This window comes from Sus scrofa, chromosome 15 (genome assembly GCF_000003025.6).
Source record: "Sus scrofa isolate TJ Tabasco breed Duroc chromosome 15, Sscrofa11.1, whole genome shotgun sequence".
Taxonomy (NCBI): Eukaryota; Metazoa; Chordata; class Mammalia; order Artiodactyla; family Suidae; genus Sus; species Sus scrofa.
In genome coordinates this window covers 46,669,686-46,695,763 of record NC_010457.5, presented here as the reverse complement: position 1 = coordinate 46,695,763, position 26,078 = coordinate 46,669,686, and the positions used below count along the sequence as shown (strand labels likewise).

The 26,078-nt window shown below is 35.6% G+C and overlaps 1 protein-coding gene across 25 annotated transcripts in view; it reads left to right on the top strand.

The window, feature by feature from the left end:
• The window catches only part of SORBS2 (sorbin and SH3 domain containing 2), a 325,081-nt gene that overhangs the window by 214,916 nt on the left and 84,087 nt on the right, over window positions 1-26,078 (top strand). For 11 of the 25 annotated variants that reach the window (XM_021075577.1, XM_021075569.1, XM_021075568.1 and 8 more), the window contains exons 2-6: window positions 11,187-11,236; window positions 16,733-16,825; window positions 21,707-21,733; window positions 21,980-22,104; window positions 22,937-23,578. In XM_021075577.1, the coding sequence (XP_020931236.1) occupies window positions 11,227-11,236; window positions 16,733-16,825; window positions 21,707-21,733; window positions 21,980-22,104; window positions 22,937-23,578 (897 nt within the window). In that variant the 5' untranslated portion in view covers window positions 11,187-11,226. The remainder of the gene's footprint in view (window positions 1-11,186; window positions 11,237-16,732; window positions 16,826-21,706; window positions 21,734-21,979; window positions 22,105-22,936; window positions 23,579-26,078) is intronic. The other 14 variants (XM_005671730.3, XM_005671729.3, XM_005671728.3 and 11 more) reach the window with 3 other exon arrangements.

The following is a 26,078-nucleotide window of genomic DNA, read 5'->3' as shown; positions in this document are numbered from 1 at the left end:
GCATTGAGAAAGAGTTTCATTTGGACATCATGTTGCTTAAATGCAGGTAGACCTTAAGGGCATACTGAAACATCTAATTGCAACTGTTATCTGCCCCCTTGTCAATGTAAGGCATAAATGTGGATGATTTGAGATCATTAATCCTAAGAGCCACTGGGGTGATTCCCCTGAGATGGAAAAAAAAATAATCTCAGTACTGTTAATAATTTTCTTACTGCTGCTAACATTCACATGGCAGCTCTTTCCACAAATCACTCAGTAACCCCACCACCTCCCTTCAGCATTCAGAACCAGCCTCGAAAACCTGGTTATACACTCACATCCATACCAGACTGGTTCACTGCCAAACGCAAAAAGAGGTCAATTTTTAATTGAGGCAACGAGGCCTCAACATGGCCATAAAACTGGGATCATAATCTTTCTTGATTTCTACAACCACTGCCCATTTTTATATTGATATAATTAAAACTATGTCACACTGAGCTCACAGCCCACTAAAGCTCCTAGATAGATTTCAGAGAAAGTTTTGAGAAATCAATCTTTTCAACCTAATCATGAAATAATTTGGTTGAGCTAAATTGCAAGACTTATTTACCCTCTGTTAAACTTTAATTCAGCCTGTCAAGATAATCTGTCTTTCCACTCATTACCTAATCCTTTCTAGTATGTATGCCTTCTGTAGAACTGATGAGTGTGCCAGGTATTTTTCTCAAAAATAAAAATGTTGAAGACGCACAGCCAGGGAAAGCCACTCCTGAAAGGATTTTTCATTCACCTATAATTCCTCCCAACACTTTTACAATTAGTACACAGAGATGTCATAAAGAATTTTGCCAAATTTCTTGCTAAAAATCTAGTGATCTACTTTGGTACGCCTAATGTTACATCTCTAGTATCAGAAATAAATTTTTTTTTTTTTTTTGTGTGTCTTTTTGCCTTTTCTAGGGCTGCTCCCTCGGCATATGGAGGTTCCCAGGCTAGGGGTCTAATTGGAGCTATAGCTGCCGGCCTACGCCACAGCCAAAGCCACAGCAACAGCAGGATCTGAGCCACGTCTGCAGCCTACACCACAGCTCATGGCAATGCCGGATCCTTAACCCACTGAGCAAGGCCAGGAATCAAACCCGAAACCTCATGGTTCCTAGTCGGATTCGTTAACCACTGAGCCACGACAGGAACTCCAGAAATAAATAATTTTAACAATGAAATAGAAGGTATCTACTTTTATTATCTATTTTCATTGGCTCCAAATGAAGAGTATGATAAAACTGCCTACTCAATAATAAAAATACCAAAAGTTTCAAATTTTAATAAATTCCAAATTTCTTCAGAGACAGTTATTTTCCCCCCAGTGGTCCTTTATTTTCTTCTTTGAATTTTCAAAAATTAGTCCAATTGTCCTACAATGTATGGGAAGTAATTCAAGATATATGTTCATGTAGATAAATGTTGCAAGAGAAATATTATTTAAATGTTAGGACTAAATGACCAAATTAGAGCAAATGTTTTACCACCCTCCACAAAATTCAAATTGCACATAGCAAGCAGAGTTTCACCATTTCATATCTGAGACACATACAAACACAGGTTTGTAATACTACTGGCAGTATACTGCAGGCTTTTGACCTTGCTAAGTTATGTAAACATTATTTCAGGTGTTCAGGAAGCGGGTGTGTTCAATCAAAAGAAAAAATGTGACCGCTTCTTTAATAGTCAATTAACAGTAAGCAGGATTATTTAACTGTAGTCATTTCATAAAATAACATTATGGAAATATGGAAATACATTAAAATAAACATTTTCATTAACTCAAAATTCTGAGGTTTTGTGAAAAAATAGCAGAAAAAAATTTAAACCTATTGGTGTGGGCTTAAATCTAAATAAAGCTTTCTAGTTGGGCTTTTGCAGTAGCTGGGCAAAAGAAATCCTTGTTATAAATCACAATTATATCCATATTAGTTCTAGAAGAATAAGTATATGGTCCTCTGTTAACAGTCCTTCCTTATTCATCAGTCAGACCTGCCTTCTACCACATCTTCTCTTGATATGTTGTTCTTTCCTCTAACCCCTGCCACAGAGGATTCAGCACTCAATTAGGCACTATGCTTAATGTAATGTATTATAACTAACTGTAATGTGTTGAGGAGAATTAACTTGATTTCATTTGACATTTCAAGATGTCTTAAAAGGAGATGCCTTTCTTCACTAATGGTCAGGAGAGCTAAGTCATTTTTGAGTGTCAACTTGTTTTTTGATCTTGGAGCAGTCATTTCTCTTATCCTAAAGAGCCTAATTTCAAAAGCAAAATGATTGACCCAAGTCCCTTTCAGAAGATGGAATTTAAACACACATACACACATACACACAGAGTCATTCTTCTCTGTCACCACCACGGCATTTTTATCTGCTTCCACTTAAAGTCTAAATATGACATATATAAGACTAAATTAGATGACAAAATTTCTTCTTATATCAGACAATTGGTAATATCAATATATAAAATGAAATGTATTAATCTTTCCCTTTTTAGGTGAGAACATTTAAGTTCTACTCTCAGCAAATTTCAATTATACAATACAGCGTTATCAATCATAGCCACCATGGTTTTTTTTGCTTTGTTTCCAGCACCTGAGATAAATGGAAGTTCCCCAGGCCAGGGATCGAATCCTATGCCATAGCTGAGGCAATCCCTGATCCTTAACCCTCCACGTCAAGCCAGAGAATGAACCCATGCCACAGCAGCAGCCTGAGACACTGCAGAGGCAGCACCAGATCCTTAACCCACTGGGCCATAGTAGGAACTCCCCTCCTTATTTATATTATAGCTGAAAGTGTGCATCCTTTTACCAACTTCTCCCTATTTCCCCTACCAACCCACCCCTGACAACCACTTATTCTCTGTTTCTACAAGTTTGATTTTTTTTATCTTTTTAGATTCCACATATAAAGGATACAGTGCAGTATTTGTCTTTCTCCATCTTACATGTTTTGCTTCACATAATGCCCTCAAAGTCCATCCTGTTGTGACAAATGGCAGGATTTCCTTTTTTCTCCTGGCCAAATAATATTCCATTGTGTAAATACACCACATTTTTTATCCATTCATCAGTTGGTGAACACTTAAATTGTTTCCATATCTTGACTATCGTGAATAATGCCATAATGAACATGGGAGTGTAGGTATCTCTTCAATGTTCTATTTCCATTTCCTTCAGATATATACCCCCTTTCACCTCCTTGGTTTCATGTTTTTCCCTAGATGTTTTGTTCTTTTTGATGAAATTGTAAATGGGATTATTTTCTTAATTTCTCTTATAATATTTTGTAATGAGCATATAGAAACGCAACTGGTTTTTACATGTTGATTTTGTTATCCTGCAACTTGACTGAATTCATGTATTAGTTCTAACAGTTTTTTGGTGGAGTCTTTAATATTTTTTGTATGTAATGTCATGTCATCTGCAAATAGAGACACCTTTACTTCTTCCAAATCAGAAAGAGAGAAGTAAACAGTTATTTTATTTTATTTTATTTATTTATTTTTTTTTATTTTATCTTTTTAGGACTTCACCATGTCATATGGAATTTCCCAGGCTAGGGGTCAAATTAGAACTGTAGCTGCTGGCCTGCACCACAGTCAGAGCAATGCTAGATCCTTAACCACTGAGCAAGGCCAGAGATCGAACCCTCATCCTCAGGATACTAGTTGGATTTGCTACCACTGAACCATATCAGGAACTCTGTAAACAGTTCTTTTAAAAGAAAAGATTTGCTCCTCATGGTAGAAATATCTCTTTCCTCTAACCATCACCTTGGATCATAAACTGTCACAGGTAATGGAAAGGTTTTTTTAAAAGGTTAATTTGTCACAAACTTCAAGTGTCACCTTCCCTTAGGTTCAGTAGCAATGACTTAGCTGGGGTGGGAGACAAGTGTTGGATTCAATTATTCTCTAGGTCTGTGGGAAGTGAGGAGGGAATCTCAGCTAAAAAAGGCTCTGTTTAAAGAAAAAAGAAAAGCTGCCTAGAAAGCAGAATTCCTTTTCAGTCCCAATATGTTGCTAAATTGGGCATGGGATAATTGGGAAATGGGAAAATGCATACAAATTAACCTTGTAAACTATGGGGTTCGAGTCAATCTAAAGGGATAAAATACTGTCTGTGTATTTTCAGGAAAGTCCAGATTATATTCTCATGACTCCATCAAAGCTAAAGATCTGTTTCAAAATATTTATAATGTTGGTGAATGGGAATGATGCCAATTTGGGGATGGTTTGTTGCAGTCGGGAGGGGGTTTGATCCTGCTGCTCTTGCTACTCTGAAGATGATAATGATGTTGCCATAAATCATTTAGATGGCTGGAAGTAGGCAAAACCAGACTTGAATCCAGGTCTGTTTGATGTCAAGACCTATCCTTCCAGCACTATTCAGTTCACCTATAACATGTGTTTCTATAGTCTGATTAATTCTTCATGTATCTCTTTGATGATATGCCTGACTCACCAGATTCCCATTAGGGTTCTATTTTATTTTCATTAGGAATACATTTGGCTTTTGATTTATAGACTAGAAACCAATGGAAATTGGTACTGTACTATCAGTCTGAACAACAACTTTGTCTTTGAAAAAAAAAAAGCATTTGTTAGTACTTAAATGTACCCTATAATCATCCCTAAATATTACAGTATAAAATCAAAAGATATCATGAAAGTGAGATCTTAGAGTAATATTACATCCCATGACCATTTAGTACAAGAGGTAACCGGTAGTCTTTTATAATTAAATAAGAGAGTAAATCACAAAATTTGAGGCTTTGGAATAGCATCAGAAAGAAAATTATCCACCAGGACTGACTTCTTAATTAGCACATTTTTTAAGGAAAATCTGTACATATTTAGACTAACTTGCATTGCAAAGTCTCAGAAAGAAAATTGCTAGTTTCCTTGAACAACATATTGTGCTGTTCAGGAAATTTTTCCAGTTTATCATGAAATTTGGTATAATTAAAAAGAACACTTTCTATATTTTTTTGAAAAGAATCAATGGCCTCATGTCCTTTTGTTCATTACTATTCGCAGCAATGATTTCGTCTTATTCCTAGAAATGACATTAATTGTGCTCTGACCCCAGCTTCATGTATGAATGCTGTGTATAACTTAGCTTCTGAATACTAAGGACCATCTACAAGCACCATTTGCTCAGGAATGTTGGGAGGGATTTTGGAGTCCTTATGCGGAGGTTGAGCACAGACAAGCACGCCCTCCTTATTGACTATGATGATGTGTACACCCTCTCAGAGGCAAAGGAGTCTCTGAGTTAGCATCATATATTGGCTGTCAACTCAGAGAAACCATTCAGAAAAACCATGACTTGGATTCTCATTTTTCTAAACTTAGGGACTATAAAAGACATAATAAACTACTTGGGGGTATTTCCTGTGAAAATTTCAAAGCAGCACATTAATATATTCACAAAGATAAGTAAAGATAAATGCCAGCAACCTAAGTCATTTGGCTATAATTGAAAAGTGAAATCATTTGGCACTTATGAATCCTTCTAATCCTCCCGCAAAGAGAGAGAAAAATGCATTGACCAGTCAGGGTAGTTTATGCAGAAAGAGTGGTATATATGATCCCATTTCAAAGTCAGTTCAGGCTAAAATCCAGTGCTTAATATTCATATGCATCATATTTTTATTCTTGTGTTTAAAATGTATCTCTAAAAAATTCTAACATCCCTCAGTGTTTTCCCACCACTTTGACTGTGTGTCCTTTCTTCTGAATTATATATGAACTGTGAATAGAATAATTTAAAAACAACCCTAGCAATTTACTGACTTAAAATTATTCCATGGAAAATCTTTTGGTCTCCAGTCTTAAACCCCTCACATTAACTGAGCTAAAATGGAGTCCTATAGCTATATAGATGGCCTTGGTGCTTACATTCAAGTCTACAAAAACAAAATGACTAACACAGAATTCTTGGCCAAAATTGAGGGGAGGTTTTGCCTCTGCTCCTCTTCAGAATGGGATGACTGATAATCAAAAGAATTCAAGCAGAATTACAAGATTATAGGCACAAAGTCATGTTGGTGCCCATGAATGAACAATCAAACATTTTAGGATCCTCACTCAAAACTAAATTATTCAATCTGTTGTCATATGCATATTGGAAATAAAGGCTACTCTGATCCATAAGAAAGAAAAAAAATGGGATATCTGATCCCTAAAAGAAATTCAAGCAAAATTAAAAGACGATAGCTACAAAGTCTTGTTGCTCATGCATGAACAACCAGCACAACCCTACTGTCATACGTACATTGGGAAAGAAGCCTACTTTGACCTATGAGAAAAATCCATTGCTATACACAAATTAAGATACATATAATGTGTCCTTTTATAGAAAAAAATTGGCAAGAATTGAACTTAAGTAGTACAGCTCCACACCACCAGCTGAAAATCATTTTGACATTCTAATGCAGGACAGTTTTTTGCTCTATGGATTATCTGCTGAGGTTCAAGGTAGTCTGCATTTTATGGTCAGTTTTCATAGTCTTGGCCCCGGTTCAATTCCAATTTAAGAGAATACTTGAAATACTGTCTCTTCTAGCAGCATGCAAACACTCTAGGAATTTGATGCTTTCCAGAATAATCTGTGCTTGTTATGTAAGTACAATCAAAGACACTTTTTCAGAACAGAACAAAAGAGATTAGATTCGCTTTAGTTCCAGCTGTCTAAAGAGAGTTCTCAGTTGTGGACTTGTTAATGGCTTTAGTACAAATAATGGAAATAGGATCATGCATTTTTATTAGTCACCCAAGAAGCCTTGGGTTTCGGGTTCTTCTACAGAGCTCAATCACTGTGGCTCTTCTTTTAACAACTTGGAAAATGTCTTGCCTGATTAGGAAGTTAGTCATTTTACATTTGACATCTAAAACAATGCAAAGTTTAAAAACCTCACAAATTACCTTTATAAGTAACAGGATACATCACTTTAAAGATGAAAAACTCAAGCATTTGTGGCGCCTTTCTTTGTTCCTGTTAATCCTGTTTTACTTTTTAAGTGTCAGATATTTTGTAAATATCTGCATTTGAATTCAAATGCTGATAATCAGTTCCCTAACTTGGTATAAAAACATTACTATAGTAGCAGATTTTGTGTTCTGAGAGTAAAGCTCCCTTCTGTTTGATGTCTTCTTTATCAATTGGTATTATTTCAGCTCAAACACTGTCATTCCGTTTTAAAACTTAAAAACAGTTTTAAATATCAAGTGTTTTGAAAAGGAGTGATAAATAGAATTGAGAAGTCTTGACAGTCCTCTTTTTCTGGAGACTTGTTTATTCCTTCTTGTTTTAGCAGTGGCCTCAGCCTTGGTCACAGACATCCCCTGAGGCTTTTCTTTTCCACTTATTTTGTCCATTTAAGGTAAACATATTAGGAGTTTTGCTACCGAGACATTAAAATAAATACATCTGATGGAGCTTTCTCAAGGCTCCTGCACTGACCACTGCCTTATTCCCTGACTTCGCTGGCATCCCTTCAATCCAGGCGGTATTAAGGCTACCGAGGTAGAATTCCTTAGCTATGTACCGCGTTTATTTTTGGATTCTGAAAAAGAAAGTAGAAATGTGCCTCTTTCTCTGTCTTAGCTGAAAAATAAGAGATACAACTCATCATAAGAAGTTTCCTTCAATCACTGTTTAAAGTCGACCTGGCTGTGAAATCTTACCGTAAAATCATTGTAACGTTGTGCTAATTTCCCAGACACTGTGGCAGCCCTACCCGTTACCCCTGCCCTGCTTCTCCTACACTGCAGTGTTGTTTCAGGGAGGATGGGCAAGAATGGCACACTAAACACAAACAGGTGATACCAAAACACTGCATAATAAGGATACCATCTGTTGTTGTTTTCAGTTTATAGCTCTAAAAATTATATTGGGTAAACATCAGTCCAGTGGTTTTAACCATTCTAAATGTTCATCTCTTTAGTATTTATTGAGTATCAAGGCATTAGAAATTCAGCACAGCATAAAAACGATAAAATCCTTCTCCTCTTGGCTCATATATACATCTCATATCATTTTTTCAAGCTATTTTATTTCCCCATTTCTCCTTCTATCCTGGGAGGGAAGATAGCTATCATTATATTTAGCAGGCATTCATACTTAAATTGTTTTTGCAAGTTTAAATAAAATTTTGCTCCGGTTTACTGAGGTATAATTGACATATAGTACTGTATAAGTTTAAGGTGTGAGGCATAGTGATTTGACTTACATACATCATGAAGTGATTACCACAATAAGTTTAATGAGCTCCATCATCTCGTATAGATACAAAATTAAAGACATAGGAAAAATGTATTTTTCAATATGATGAGAACTCAGGATTTACTCTCAACTTTCATACATAACATCCAGCTGTGTTGATTATATTCATCATGTTGTACATTATATCCCTAGGATTTATTTCTCTTATAACTGGAAGTTTGTGCTTTTTGACTGCCTTCATCCAATCCCCCTATCCCTATCCACTGCCTCTGGTAACCACAAACCTGATCTCTTTTTCTGTAAGTTTGTTAGTTCATTTGTTTTTGCAGTATAATTGACCTATACCACTATGTTAGTTTCTGTTACACAACATAGTGATTTGCTATTTTTATACACTTCAAAATGATCACCACAATATAAGACTAGTTATGATCTGTCACCACACAAAGATATTATGTAATTGTCGACAATATTCCTCACACTGTACATTTCACACTCGTGACACCTTTATTTTGCAGTGGGAAGTCTGTACCTCTTAATCTTTCTCTCTCATTCCCTAATCCCTCTCTCCTCTGGCAACCACCTGTTTGTTCTCTGTATCTATGACTGTTTTGTTATGCTTGTTCATTTGTTTTATTTTTTAGATTCTACATGTAAGTAAATCATACAGTATTTATCTTTCTCTGTCTTAGTTCACTTATACCCTCTAGTTCCACCAACACTGATGCAAATGGTAAAGTTTCATTCTTATTTACGGCTAAGATTCCATTGTACATACATAACACATCTTTGGCCATTCATCTACTGATGGGTGCTTAGGTGGCTTCCATATCTTGGCTATTGTAAATAATGCTGCAATGAACCAGGGGTAGATACATCATTAGTGATTTTGTTTTCTTTGGATAAATACCAGGAGTGGAATTGCTGGAACTTATAGTAGTTCATTTTTAAATTTTTGAGGAATCTCCTTACTGCTCTCCATGGCGGCTGCAGCAATTTTCATTCTCACCAGTAGTCTGCAAGGGTACCCTTTTCTTGACAGTCTCACCAAAACTTGTTATTTGTTGTCTTTTTGGTAATAGCTAGTCTGACAGGTGTGAGGTGACATCTCACTGTGGTTTTGATTTGCATTTGCCTGATGCTTAGTGATGTTGAACATCTTTTCACGTGCCTGTTGGCCACCTGTACGTCTTCTTTGGGGAAAAAATGCCTATTCATATTCTCTACCCATTCTTAATTGGGGGTTTGATTTTTTTGATGTTTAGTTGTATGGGTTCTTCGTATATTTTTTATGTTAACCCCTCATCAGACAAGTCATTTGCAAATATCTTCTCCTACTTAGTAGGTGGTCTTTTCATTTTGTTTCTTTGGCTGTGCAAAAGCTTTTTAGTTTGATGCAATCCCACTTGTTTAATTTTACTTTTGTTTCCCTTGCCTGAGAAGACATATCCAAAAAAATATTACTAAGACCAACTTCAAGTAATGTTTTCATCTGACATTTACTGGTTTCAGGTCTTACATAAAAGCCTTTAATCCACTTTGAATTTATTGCTGTGCATGGTATGAGAAAGTAGTCTAGTTTGATTCTTTTGATGTAGCTGTCCAGTCTTCCCAATTGAACATTTTAACTTTATTCTTGGAATTTCACAGTAGTAATGAACAGAGCCAGGCTTTCTATAAGAGGTGCACTTTAACATCCACATTGAAAGAAAATGGCAGATGATAACTAGAGCAGAACTCATGAGGACAGGGAAAATGGTCAGAAAGGAGGAGAGGGCCAGAACTATGATAGACAAAAATAAGAAATCCAGGAAGCTCGTCTGGGGCTCTTTTTAGAGAATGAAAAAAAATGTATTTGTTGAAAGTCTTTCTTGACAGATCATGACAGATAATTTCAGTTCAACCTTATCCCTACTCATCCATGAGGTATAAATGTACTTTTTTAATTATCAGATGTTAGAGGCAAATGTACATGGAAACTGTCTGTGTGGTACAGGGGAAGTTTGTGTTCATTTCAATAGGCCCTACTCAAGAGTCAAGGCAAAGTGGCCAGAGTTAAACATCGACTTTTCCTCTTAAAAGACTTGCTTCCTAGAGAGCCTATCCTTTCTCTTTGGTTGTAGGGCATGGATAAGTATGAAACTCTAAAAAATGGGCTAAGAGAAAATGCCAGGGAAAGAACTAAGTCCTCTCACATGTCATAAAATAATACAAACATTTTAAAATTTCTTCTACAACAAGCACCATTTCCCCAACCACATCTCAATTGTTATACAGCAAACACTTCAATTGGAAAAACCATCATATTTGATACTGAAAAATGGGTTTGTAGTAATCATTTATTTATTGCAACGTAATAAAAACTGATGAATCTCATTTTCTTTGAATATTTGAAAATTAAATACATTAAATATTCCCTGGTAATAAATTGACTCAATAATGAATTTAATATAAATTGAATAAAGTAGAAAACTCAAACAAAATAGAATAAATTAAATAATACCATAAATTGAATAATGTAAGGTAATGATTTCAAGGTACCAAAGTGCCTTTTAAAATTCTGGAAGAGGAGACCTAACAACTGGTGGTCCTCTCGGGATCAGAGAACAAAAGCTGTTATAAATGTTTGTAAAAGAAATGTAATTTCTAACAATGAAAACTCCTCTTCATTTTCATCCATTAATGGTCACTATTAAACAAAAACACAGGTTTATGATAATTGGACCAAGAATAATTCAAGTTTAGCTTGAATAGAGCTGTAAATGCTGCCCACCTTATTAAACTCTGATTTAAATAAGACTAAAGGTAATGTGATATTAACTCGCAGGTATACCAAAACAAAACAAAAACAGACACTCTTTCATGGTATTTTGTACCTCACGCTAGTGAACAAATTAATACATCATTTTTTTTCTACAGGAAAACTGAAGACTTTAATAACAAACCCTCCAAGGTCAAAATGAATACAGGTATGCTGTCTCTGTTAGTTTTAAACTCTTTAGCCTGGCTCTCTAAAAATCATCTTGGCCCTAAATCATTAGTTTAGAAGTCTGCTGATTCGAAATGTGATACTGAGTTTCTGATTGATCTCAATTCATCACTTGATTTCTTTGTTTTTGTGCTTCAATCTTATAGCTATCAAAAGTAGAATTTTCTCTTTTGCTTTCTATTCTTACTCCCTTTTTCTATAATCATATCTTGAAATTAACTTCTATAAGCCCTAGAAAGAGGGAGCATACCATTTGATGATATATTTGAAATCCCTCACTGATAATAAGCTAAATTCATAGGCAAGTTGCTCTAGCAGAAAAGATTTAAAATTCCTTATTCTATAAACATTTTATGTTAACAAAGTCAGTGGAGTGGCAAAGCTTTACAGGAAATCATCTTAATCCATAGACATAACACACTTAAAGTAAGCATTATATTTTTAAATGTGAGAACAGTATCTCCAAGTAGCCTTAACAGCATTGGTGCTCTGAACACTGTATTGCATATAGGTTAATTATAAAAGTGTCTGTGGAGTTCCCATTGTGGCTCAGCAGAAATGAACTCAACTAGTATACATGAGGACTCAGGTTCCACCCCTGGCCTCGCTCAGTGGGTTAAGGATCCAACATTGCCGTGAGCTGTGGTGTAGGTCACAGATGCGGCTCAGATCCCCATCGCTGTGGCTGTGGTGTAGGCCAGCAGGTGCAGCTCCAATTCAACACTAGCCTGGGAACTTCTATGGTGCAGCCCTAAAAAGTAAAAAAAAAAAAAAAAGAAAAAAGAAAAATGTTTGCAATACTTGCTAGGTATATATGATTTTTTTCCATACCATAAAGCATTTTAGCTTATATTTCCATAGTTTTTCCTCTGAAATTTTTATAGTCAGTATTGAATAATCCTGGGAAAAACTTTCTCACTGAAATTGTGTAACTTTTGTTTAAAAAATACCACTTCCTATCCACAAGTGATCAGTGCAAAGTTGTGTTAGCCACGTCACACTAAGGCAAAAGAGAAAGGATGGTGGAAGATATTTTCTTGCATCAAGTTGGTGGCATTTTTACTGTCTCTTGTTATCAAAATCCCTCACGGGAGGATTAAGAGCCACTGGAGAGAACCAATATCTAATCCCTAGCTCAAGTGCAGAGACATGTGCTACTGAACATGATTCTATGGCTGCCCCTTAGCAGAAACCCACTGTAACCGACCTCAGAGACTTCTAGGTCAGCTAACCCTAAAGATGCAGTCAGTTCACAAATGTACAGAGCACCAGACAATATTAGGATATTGGAGACAGTCAAAATACACGAGGAAGGCTGAGAAATTATAACCCTGGAAATGAGCCATGTAAAGCCATTTGGACAATTGCAGATGTAGGAATTATACATGGAAAACTAAAGGAGAAATATCATTAGGTGAAGGAGATTGAAGAGAGCAAATAGAATAGGGAGTTCACAGCTGAGTTAGGCTAAGTCATACTGTGTGAAACTGTAAAATCACTCCAGCAGAATGTACATCTGAGGAAGGTATGTTTACTGATTGTTCCACAATGTCTTCCTCTAAACTGAAGTTGAAGATCCTTCATTTTTGTTGAGTCTTGTTTTCCCATTTAAATAACCCTATTATGACAGGTGTATAATATATGATTATACTAAATATACATATTCATTACAATGCATTCAATAATTAATCTTCCTATTCATAAAAATCAACCCATAATAGCAAAGTAGGCAAAAGAAATTTGAAAATTTGTTTAGTTCTCTGGGATACTTGAGCCAAGTTACTGCTATAGGAGCATGACTATAACACTCTAAAGCACACTCTCATTAAAAGGAGTGATCTGGGCTTTATATGGAATGCTAATTTGCACAGTTATTTTGATTATATGAGTGAATTTACACATCTATGTATGCATGTAAAATATGATATTCAAACATGCATCAAAAATTGATTAGAAGTGCCTGGACTTTTCATTTAAAATTCCAAAGTAATACTATATAATGTTGCTATAAAAACATATCACTTTTGAAAATATATATAAATAATACTGCAGAAAGTTGAAGAAAGCATTGTTACTGTATCTCAAATGAAGTAGAAATTAGTTCCTAAATATCTAATAAATAAAATGGGTCCTCATTATTTATCGATGAGTCATTAAAAAGATATATTGCTGTTTCAATGTTCATGTGTCAGTCAATAAAGCTTAAAAAAAGATTCTTTTAAATCACCTCCTTATTTTTAGTCAAATACATAATAAACGAACCAAGGGAGTGATGATACATTTTTAAGCATCTAAATAATATATAAAACATACTAAATACACTGTATTTGTACTCTTAGAAATTTTGACCCACTATTTTCTAAGGAAAATCTTAGCTATGCAGGAAAGGAAAGAGAGACACCAAATGATTCACTGTATGTGATTTACCCATGTGAGTATTTTCCAGCAGTAGAAACAGCTACCAAGAATTGTGCACAGAGGGAAGCATGCAGGTCATTAATGAGTGTGAAGGTGAGAGTACCACTAGAATTCTTTAGGATGACCTAAATATGCAAGACAGCACCCTCATTTTGAGATCTTAAAAATATCTTCAAGAAATAGCAGAAAGTATAAACATATAAGTAAGTAAAACAAAATCTAATAGATTTCCTGTTCTAGCCATCTCACAAATGCTTCAACTTTTCAAATTAAGCTCTTCTTTAAACTGTTAATAAAGACAGATTCTCCATTTATTTTATCTAGACCTTAGAGTTTCCTAGAATACAAAAATTATTTAGGGGTTCCTGTTTTGGCTCAGCAGAAATGAATCTGACTAGTATCCATGAGGACACAAGTTCTATCCCTGGCCTTGCTCAGTTGGTTAAGGATCCCACGTTGTCGTGAGCTGGGATGTAGGTCGCAGACTCGGATCCCATGTTGCTGTGGCTGTGGCATAGGCCAGCATCTGTAGCCCCGATTTGATCCCCAACCTGGGAACCTGCATATGCCAGGGGTGTGGCCAAAAAAAAAAAGCCAAAAATTATTTCATCCAGAGGTTCCTACACTTCCTGGTTTATAGAGCCAAGATCGCTCAGCAGTTTTTCACCACACTCTCAAACCAAGAGAAATACCTAGTAGTTAAGCAGTTAGGCACAAATAACTTAGTAAGTACTCATGTTCTACCAACCCAGAAGCAATTTGAAAAAAAAAAAATGTATGTCCATTGAGAAAAAAAAATCATTTTATCTCATTCTTTACGACCACAGTTACTTGTTAATGGAATGTGCATGCATATTGGGCATTGCAAAACTTAGATTTGGAATTAGATCGTATATCACCACTTGCACTTGCTGGTCCAAAATTACTTTCACAGGGTGCTTGCTTTCCATCACTACAATCACCAAAAGCCCAGCTTTTCAAAAATGTGACGTCATCTAAAGGAAGATAGTATAATCTTTTATGCTGAAACATTAACTACCTCAGGCTAGTGGCGTCTGCAGCATCTGTCTGATAGATATCACCGTGTTTTCCTCAAAAATGTGAACTATGTACCCAGACTCTTGTGAATCCACTGAGATGACCCCTGGGGCGCTCAGCACACAGTTTTGGAAACCAAGGGCTTAACCAGTAACCTTGGGGCTCCTCATTCTGAAATGTCCCCTTTGCATCTCTGCTTGTTTTCAGAGATTCAGAATTAAAAGAAAGAGAAAATTAAATCTCTTAGAAAACCTTCCGTTTACACTTGCAACACCCTTTTAAACATTGGGAGCTGCGATTCACTGCATATTCAGTAACATTATCTCCATTTTTTCAGAAACACACATCCCTCTTAGTTATTTTCAGTTTGCAGAGCTTGCTAAAATCCTATTGGTCCCTCCTGAAGACATCTTTAGTTGTATGTTTCTACCATTTATGTCTTTTTATATTTTGTTTTTGATTTACAGTTTTTAATTTCGTTGACTTACCTTCTTGTGTTGTTTCAAGTCATTTTTCTGTTTTAATTATCTGAACTAGGAAATTGTTGTTTTAAGTATATATTTAAGAAATAATATTTTGACATGAGAATCATTCTACCAATTTATAAAGTCTTCTGACCTTACTACTTGTGATTTTACGAGTAATTAATTCAAATCATACTTTCAAGGACTCAAATTCCCTCACATTCAGTAAACAAAGTGGGTACACTCCTTAAAAAATAAAGACAAAATATATGAGACCAGCATGTGGCAATATATAAATATTATGTTACAATATTAGTGGTTATAGAATTTATTTTTCTTGTTACAGCTTTCAAAAATAATTAAAGTTCTTTTGGTTCCACGGAATGAGCAAAACTATTTATTGCACATTCCAAACACAAAGGAATGTGGGAATGGAATTGGAATCTGTTCATAAATAGAACATTACCCTTCCAATTTTAGAAGTCTTGTTACGCTAAACTTCTCAAATCACACTACAATAGCTGATGAATTTTCTCTCATTTTGCTTCGTGTTGTGATTTGCCTAAGTATAAATATATAGATAATATATATATTGTTCAAAATTACAAAAAAAATTTTTAAAACATGGTCATTTCAATACTGCATATATTAATATTGTCTTTGATTTCAATTAGGCAAATTACTCCCATGTCTAATAATAACTATAGGAAGACAGAAAATTTCTATAACATCATATGTTCCTTCATGAATCTTATATATAAAACATACTATGTATATAACAGCTAACAACTTTTACTTCAAGAGGTCCTTCAAACTTTCTTCAGCAATCATAGTTGCTAAAATACAGTAGAACCTAAATGACAGATACACAAGTATGTTATACCATAGTTCTTAGTCCTGAAATACAGGTTATCCATAATTCCAAAAGCTAGTCACACTGCTTATACATTTAATAATTGAATTTAAATGGTATAAACATGGAGTTCCTGTCGTGGCTCAGCAGTTAGCAAACCTGACTAGCATCCATGAGGACTTGGGTTTGATCCCTAGCCTTGCTCAGTGGGTTAAGGATCTGGCGTTGCTATGAGCTGTGGTGTAGGTCACAGACCCACCTTGGATCCCTCATAGGCCCAAGGCTGCAGCTCCGATTGGACCCCTAACCTGGGAACCTCCATATGCCAAAGAGGCGGCCCTAATAAGTCAAAAGGACCAAAAAACAAAACAAAACAAAATAAAATAAAATAAAACAAATGGTATAAACAAAGTTGAGTTCTATATTTGTGTGTTCTTTAAAGGAAAATTGTAAAATGTTAAGTATAAAGTCTGATTTTTTACTAAATCGCTGGCATCTATTTCCAAGACAGACCCCTGTTTTTTTCTTGTTTTGTTTGTTCTAGTTTGGGGTGAGTGTAAATTTTGCAGAAGTATCCCATGGTTACTAATTCTGACTATTCATCTTTCTCATGGATGTCTGCCACATTTCACTGAAAACGCATGATACTGCATGTGCTTTCTCCTTTGCTATGGCCTTTGCTATATCATTTTTTTGCTTCCAGATAGCGGTGGGTGTGCTCGCAAACGTGCCGCCATGTCTGTTACATTAACATCTGTGAAGAGAGTTCAAAGTTCTCCAAACCTATTGGCTACAGGTATAATATCACTAACTCACAGAATGTCACATTTGAATGGCTTTCTCTGACCTTTCTCTCTTTCCAGAATTATCCTGTTTGGATGATGAAAGTGGCTGTAAATACCTTTCTAATGCCCCACAAGTTCTTATTTTTCGTGTCTCAAGAATAGCTCCTATCTCTTATGACTGTTTTGTTCTAAAAATAAAGAAGTCAAAGGAAACTGATATCTTGTAGAAAACATTTTAAAAATCTAATTTAAAACAACAGTCATTTGCCAAAATGTGTTAAGTAACTGCAAGTGTTAATAAATATTGAAGTTTTTGTATCCCATGAACTAAAGTAACATCATATTTAATTAAGATAATTCATAGGTATTTGGGTTGTTTTTTTTCACCTGAAAACTATTGGGAGGTGGGGGGACAGAGGATTAGGAAGTGGGATTTGGCTGAAAACTGAATATTTATTGATTTGCTCCTTTGCTTAAGTTTGCAAATATGATAGAATATTAGTTTTGAAAGAAACCTTAAACATTCGTTCAATCTAATCAGCAAAGACCCTTCTAATATATATTTTTAAACATCTTGGTCCAATTAAGATTAATGCGTACCCACAAGTATAAATAAACTCTGGAAACTAACTGGGAGTGTGGTATTTCAGCATCCACTGATGTGAGCCTCTTTTAATCAGTGTCTGGTCTCTCTAGACTCTGAAATATACTCCTACCTTTTGATGACTGGTTGGCTGGTTGGGTAGTTGGTTTGATTGTTGGTTGGCTAGTTGGGGGTTCCTTGTTTTTTATCTATAATATTCATGGGATTTGCAGCAGAAGTGGGAAAGGGACGAAAAGTGTTTAATTCTAATTCTCATTGTATGTACTAGTGTCTTTTACACATATACATTTAGCAGTTTATTAAATATTCAGGATGCCCGTGGCTTTAAAGTCACTTCATCCTAAACTGCTTAGCTTTGTTGAGGAAAAAACAAGCTTCCACAGAGAGACTCCCACTACTGCCGACCACCTCCAATCCAGAAATAGAATTTTTTTTTTTTCCTGGCTGCACCAGCAGCATGTAAAGTTCAGGGCCAGGGATCAAACCCACAACACAGCAGTAACAAGAACCAGACAACTTCCATAACTGGATTTCAATGTCTAAGTTTAAATAACAGGTGGTCCCATAATGTATTATATTTTAAAAAAAATGTAAATCACATTGCAATGTATGTAGTTTAATCTCATTTTGGTTTGAAAAAAAGTTTTATATATGTATTGGTACATGTTTGTTTATGTGTACGTGGGCATGAAAAATGTTATGACTGTATTTACATTGGACACCTGAGGGAAATGGGAATGAAGAGAAAATAAGAAAATAAAGTCCAGGGACATCAGACAATTGGAATGCCTAAAACATCAATATCATTGCCATTTCAACCAAGTAAAATTCTAGCCCAGACTCAGATTTGGACCGTTAAGGCACCCACCAGGGAACGTGGCACTACTTCAATAATGCCAAATTGTTATTATTTATAAAAGTAATCATAGAATGAATAATATTGAACTAGAGACTACCTTTTTGGAGAGTCAACACTAGAATATTAGTAATTTCATATCATTCAACTTGATAGGAATATTTAATGCTTTAGAATCAAAATAATAGAAAAGATCTACTACTTTAAGAATATAAAATCTTAATAAAAGTATGTAGTGGCTCTGGACCATTTTTAATTTTATATCACTCATTATATCAAATAGGAGTAAGATTTCTAGAGAATAAGATCCCCTCAATTTTGGATTTAATTGTTCCATTAAAAATAGATCTTTCTGGAGTTCCCATCATGGCGCAGTGGTTAACGAATCCAACTGGGAACCATGAGGTTGTGGGTTCGGTCCCTGCCCTTGCTCAGTGGGTTAACGATCCAGCGTTGCTGTGAGCTGTGGTGTAGGTTGCAGACGCTGCTCCCCGAGTTGCTGTGGCTCTGGCGTAGGCCGTGGCTACAGCTCCGATTGGACCCCTAGCCTGGGAACCTCCATATGCCGCGGGAGCGGCGCAATAAATAGCAAAAAGACAAAAAAAAAAAAAAAAATAGATCTTTCTGTATTAATTAGACACGTAAGGTATGATCCCCTTTTCAAAGAAGTTTTAATAACATTTTGAAGAAAGAAATCAGTCTCTTTTCATGCCCATTCACATTATGTGGTAGTCTTCATAAAAAGCATCTATTTACAGAGTTTTTGTGAATCAAAAGATTAATAAACATTTATTGCTTTGGATATTGCTAAACTAGAACAGCTTTTAAATAAAAATTGGACTGCCTCCACAAAAGGTTCTAACCTTCCCTCTCCTTCCTCTCAGTTCAGAGAGTCAATAGGAGCTTACTAGTCACCAACTATTCGTCCACTAAATCAGTCCTTCTCTCTTGCTTTTACAAGAAGTAAAGTCCCAGTGGACAATTCATGATAAACCTAAACTAGCACCAAAACAATGACTACAGAGATAAAATAAGCTTTTTCCAAGTACATTTTATTTTACAAAAAACAGTTGGCAGCTAAGGTCACACTGATATGGGTGGTATGCTGCGGTGACCAGGAAATGGTGTCAATTCACAGGGTCATGCCAAAACCACCTGAGTGTTTTACATCTTTAGGAAAATTTGCCTATTTGTACCCCAAGTTTCCTTTCTTTAAAAATCAGAATGGGGAGTTCCCGCCATGGCTCAGTGGAAACGAACCTGACTAGCACCCATGAGGACCCAGGTTCGATCCCTGGCCTCGCTCAGTGGATTAGGGATCCAATATTGACATAAGCTGTGATGTAGGTTGTTGTGCCATAGGCCAGCAGCTATAGCTCTAATTTGACCCCTAGCCTGAGAACCTCCATATGCTGTGGGTCAGCCCTAAAAAGACCAAAAAAAAAAAAAAAAAATTAGAATGTATTTGTCATTTTTCTACCTCTCTGAGAATAATCATTTTCCCAACTCATAAGGGTATGTCAGAATTCAATGAAATTCAGTAGGGGTAAATGAAGAAACTAAATGAAACAATTTACCACAAAAATTAATTCTCTATTCTCAAGCAAATAAATTAGACTATAAATAATAACTACAACTATTCATGCTGCTCCTCTTTTCATTGCCATTTCCCCAAATCCCCCAAATTTTTCCTTGTCCAATAACAGTATGTGGCACCCAGGTGCTTATTAAATCTCTCTCCTTGGGTGGCCTAAAGCAGAACTCTAATGATATTTCTGCATTGCTGCACTGTGTGTATTTTCATTACATTGAGTCCTCTTCATCACTGAAGTGATTAAGAATTTGTCATTTCTGCTGCCATCAAATCCTAGAAATAGAGTCCAGTAAATATTTCACGTATAACTCTTTAAAGTTATTATTATTATTTATTTATTTATTTATGTCTTTTTGCTATTTCTTGGGCCACTTCCACGGCATATGGAGGTTCCCAGGCTAGGGGTCCAATCGGAGCTGTTGATGACAGCCTACGCCAGAGCCACAGCAACGCGGGATCCGAGCCACATCTGCAACCTACACCACAGCTCATGGCAACGCCGGATCGTTAACCCACTGAGCAAGGCCAGGGACCGAACCCGCAACCTCATGGTTCCTAGTCGGATTCGTTGACCACTGCGCCGTGACGGGAATTCCTACTAAAGTTATTTTTACTTAACGGTACTCATTTTATTACTCTGGTTTTGAATTCACTGGAGTTAAAGCCTACCCTAAACTAGCAACTATCATAAAGAATGAAGATTTGTTAGTCTTCTCTAACTCACCTGAGCTGGAAACATTCTAATGCTCTTGGTGCCAGTTCACATTTATTTTTCTTCTTTTGACTTGGAAAGACTCTTATTACTACAAATATTTTATCTAAAAGTCAAATCTTGGATTTCTCAACAAATTTTTATCACTTCACATTTATGTGTTTAGACTTAAAACTATTCCTTAAGCATTAGAAAGAAAACAGAGTCTAAAGACTTTTTATATGGAACTTTCAAGTTCTATTAGGCATTGAAATAACAGCAATTAATAATGGTTTCAGGGAACAGGTAGAAGAAACCCAAGACCTAGACAGAAGTTTAGGCTGAATGACCCTAAGATCCTTTCCAAAATTAAGACTTCATGATTCTAGGTGAAGCTGACTATGTGGTATAATAGAGCCAAGCAATACAAATTGCTTACCTAAAATTATGCATAGTTATAGGAGATTCTGGAGTGTATAATTCTAAATAAAACTGATAGGAAATATGTCATTAAGCCACTTCCCTTCTGCATTATCAAAAGTAGTTTATGAGTACTGAAATGCTTACTGCAAGACAATGGAATACATTGTAGCAGCTCTTTTATAATTGAATGTAAAATGACATTTAAATGGCAATGAGAGGAAAATTCAAAGTCTAAAGAATGATTTTAAAATGTCACATAATATGATAGTTGTATATATGCTTTCTTAAAGTAAAAAAAAAAAATGCAAACTACGAAATATTGATAGCATTGGAAACTAAGGACATGGTGGTTTGATTCAAAGCCGGGAGAAGCATTCATTGTTTACAAAACTTTTGATCCTTTAATTTAACATTTAGAATTTCAAATATCCAGCTTAGGCAATAATAAGATAAAATTAAATGATTGCAATATCACTGAGGGGGAAAATCATGTTTGATACATGTATTAACTATATATTACAGATATTTAATGAATTGCAGTCTGATCGAAGTAAAAATAACTGCACCAAAAAAAGCTATTAGTATATTTAATGTACCCAGAGTTTTAGAATTGAGATTACATTTGCCCCTCAAAAAATGTATATGATTCTTTGCCAAATAATCTTTACTGGATTGTTCATTTCTTTATTCAGAGTATTAATTTCAACATTTCTTTTTCTTCTAGGGCGTGATTCTCAGTCCCCTGACTCAGGTACAAAAAAAACCTATTCTGAATAACCACTACATTTGTTGTGAGTTTTTTTTTTCTTAAACACATGCATAGCCACATCCTTAACACGACAGTAAACTTAAGATGAAATATACAGTTATGTGTATTAAGTTTCTCAAAAGAAAACTTCAATTTAGGAAAATTGGAAATAAAAATAAATTTCACTTTAAAAGTGTTAAAAGTGAATGTAGATATTTTTGTATCCGATTTGTTTTCCCTTAATAAAAGCTTGGAGATGTTACAATGATCGAAATCAAGAGACACTGAATGGAGATGCTACATATTCCTCTCTTGCAGCAAAAGGTTTTAGAAGCGTTCGACCAAATCTACAAGAAAAAAAATCACCAACTCAGGTAACCCTTCATAATGTTATATACTGTGTTATTTTAAAGTATGGTTATTAGACCACTGGTCTAGAGCCTCTTTTCTAGTAACATGCATATTTTGATATGTTTTATTTTTAATATGTTTTTGCTTTTGTATTTGTGTTGCTTGCCAGATTTGTATTTACAACATGGAAGATAAGTCTTAAGTTCAAAATTGGTTTTTTGGTCTTGTTGGTTGGTTGGTTGTTTTCTGATTCAGCTTATATAAGCAAGTCAGTTTCTGACATAATTTTTAGGATATTTTCTAATTCTTGAAAAACTGTCAGCTGATTATTAGCATTTCAAAGTTATGAGGTCAGCAGTACATTATTTATACAATAAATATGAGTTATGCAAGTACTCATTATATTAACTAAAGGAACTCTGTTAATTACTTCTTAGTTAAATTGTGTCACAGGCATGAAAAGTGTTACCAAAATGATGTGACTAGATACTAAACATAAATATATATATATATATATATACCTCAAGGTCTAAAAATATTCCAAAAGAACATATGTTCACTTTTAACCTAATTTCTCAAAAGGTAGGCAGAAACAAAGTTTATAATGTTTGTATTCTTTACAAAATTATTTCCCCAAAGGGAAACTATTGGTAGTAAATTAAAACACATTCTAAACAAAACAAAAATGATCACTCAATCTTACCAATGAAATGCATAGCCTAATAAGAAGGTATAATGTTGCTTTACTTTCTTTAAGGGTAGAGTTAACGCTGGTTTCTTTAATGATTAACTTTGACTCTCTCTCTGTTTTTCCTTCAACATTATTTCTTTCTCCGGATGCTTTTGGTAATCCAGGCACCCCCTTTACCACCCAGAAAAGAGAGCTTTTGTAGCTCCTTGGTAACCAATCACACAAAGGGTGACATTTTAGACCAATTAGTAACTAACACACAAATTCCCTCCTGTACAGAGCTCTTTACTAACAAAACACCTCTTCAGGGAACAATGTATTCTAATGATGACTCCAACCAGACGATTTTGTATTCTGAGGAATCTAACACAACTGTGTCATATACACAAAAAATCACTAATCCACTACCATCAGCTTCTGGCACAAATGCCCCAGCAAAGGCTGACATAAGTACCCCATTTCTACAAGAGGATTATATGCAAGATTCTCAAACTCGAAGAATTTCTACACTGAAACTAATCCATAGTCAGGATCCAGGAAGTAGCATCCCGTTTAATCCTCCACAGTTTTCCAAATCTGTTGAAGTACCATCATTTCTCAAAAGGTCCTGCTCACCACCCCCTAATCCAGCGCCTGAGATACACACAGCATCTCTTTCCATTCAGATAACTCCCCTTTCAGGACACGGTCCTGAAAGCCACAAACAGCCACCTGAGCTTTCTCCAGAGACTGCAAAGATACCTGTTCCGCCAGAGAGACAAAAATCTGCAGGTGCTGCGGCCTCTCAGCCCTCAGACTGCCAAGTGGTACCTTATACTTTCCCATCTCTTCTTTCAGCATGTTGAGACCCTAACTCCTTTGGTTTGGGCTTCTTATGTAACCCAATGAATGTTTTGTTAGTTTCCAATCAAGAAGGGAAAGGAGAAAGAAACCATCTTCCTATTGAAATCCCTACTGAATCTGTCCATAAGTTTCTAAGTATCCTTTAATTTTTAAAAATATCTACAGCTCTTTAATCTAGAAATAATGTTTTAAAAGTTTCTTCCTTCTCAGTCTTTGTTAGAAATCACTGATGATTGGTTATCACTTAAGACTGCAAAGTACTTTTAAGTTTTAAAGAAATACTTTTCATGCCAGATTTTTGAGTGCCTAGATTTTACCTTATTTACATGTGTAAAATCTCAAAATAATTGTTCATTATAATTCACTTTGGCAAGAAAAAATGCAAGCAGAGTTTATTTTTGGTAGGTCAGTATTCATTTTCATTGAAATTTGATCAGTTTCTACCTTTTTATCATTTCAGAAAGTACATAAATCAATCTTTAGTACTCAAATTGTTAAGAAGTAAATCTTTATTTCCTTATATGTAAAAAAATCGCATTGTGTCATTCCACTGACATTTGTTAATAGTTAGAAGAGAAATGTGTTCCTCTTCTTGGCTTTTCCACAAAATGTTGTAATGTTAAGAGCATAAGTTTTAAAGAAAAACTGTAGATTTCAATCCAACCTCTATCACTGGCTATGTGATGAGGCAACCATCCTAACTTCCCCGTGAGTCTGAATATTAATTAATCCTTCATTCATAAGTTGCAAAGACTAGGGAGAGAGCAGAGGTAACTTACTCAGGACTGGCAGCCATTTATAAAAATATACTAACAACTGCTGCAGGAGTGGAAGCACCGAAAACACTAGTACCGAAGTAAATAATTTGTATAATACTATTTCCTCTAGCTGTGCTATTGAAGATCATTCAAGACCTATTCTTGAAGGTACATATTTTCAAACTTCATAGAAAATCTTCAACAGACATCTGACTGACGCCAACATCCTCTCCCTGCCCCCACCATAAAGCAGAACCTTAAACTTAGGTATTAAAAACAAGTGGGTGTTTTCATACCTTTACTAAGATATCTCCTTCATTAGCTAATCATGATATTCAAAATTCACTCATTAGAGTAAATTCTTTGAATTAAGGTAATGTCAACTTTTACTCTCAAAAAAAATGAGAGTCATTGGTGGATTCTGAAGCTACTACTATTATAGTCAACAGAATCATTCTGGCAGCTTGTTGATATGAACTATGGTAGGGCAAGAAGGAGAACAGGCAACCCAGGCGGGTGGCTATGGCAACAACTTAAGTGAGAAATGGTGGTGGCTCCAAGCAGGGTGGAAGCAGTGGAGGTGGTAAGAAACTGCATTCTGAATGTATTTTGAAACTACAGTAAATAGGACTTCCTGACAGATTGCATGTGGGAGGTGAGAGAAAGAGAAGAGTCAAGACTGACTCCGAAGTTTTGCATCTTTGCAACAGGGAAGGATGGAATTTACCATCCTTCATCTACTGAGACTGGATAACCATGTATAGAGCAGGTGTGGGGAAAGATCAAAGGTTCCATCTGGGATATGATAAGTTTAAGGTGTCTATTAGACATACACATGGAGAGGTCCAGTATGCAGTTGGATACATGAGTCTGGAATTCAGGGGAAAGGTCTAGGTTGGAGATATTAGTCATAGGCTAATAGACGGTTTGTAGCCGTAAGACTGAATGAAATGCAGGACATGAGTAGAGGAAAGAGGAAGCCCAAGGATTAAGCCCAGGTGCATTCCAACAGGAAGAGGAGGAACTAGCTTAGGAGATTAAAAGGAGGGTCCATGAAGGCAGGAGGAAATCCAGGAAAATATGGCCCCCTAAAAGACAAAGATATCAAGAAGAGATGGTTGACTGAACAAATGCTGCTGATAGGACATGTGTAAGATGAAATCTGCTAACCTACCACTGACTTGGAGGGAGGCGCGCTTTCTTGAAGTGAGCCTAAGAGACACTGGGAGCAAAGCAATTGGACAGTCAGTTCTTTAAGGGATTATTAATGTAAAACCTTTCATCTAGTTATTCCCCTTCCTTGAGCCTCAGTCCCTTCATCTATGGGGATAAGATGGGGATAATAATAGCTTTCATCTCAGACTGCTGCTGTGAGGTCTGAATAAGACATGGCACATAGGGAGCTATGCATAGTGTCTGCTACATAACAATCTCTCAATATGGAGTAGTCACTGTTATTTTTAAATAATATCCTTTTTCCAAACTACACATTTGACTCAGAAAAGGAATTATATTATTTTCCACAATACATTTTTTGGGTAGATAAAAACTTGTTTCCTCCAGCCAGCAGTTTGTTCCAAAATGACAGTGTGTAGTCTTGCATAACGCTTTGTCAAAAGGTGGCATAAAACTGCGGCAGATTTGACTTTTTTTTTTATTGTGTAAGAATATTGAACATGAGATCTTCCCACTTAACACATTTTAA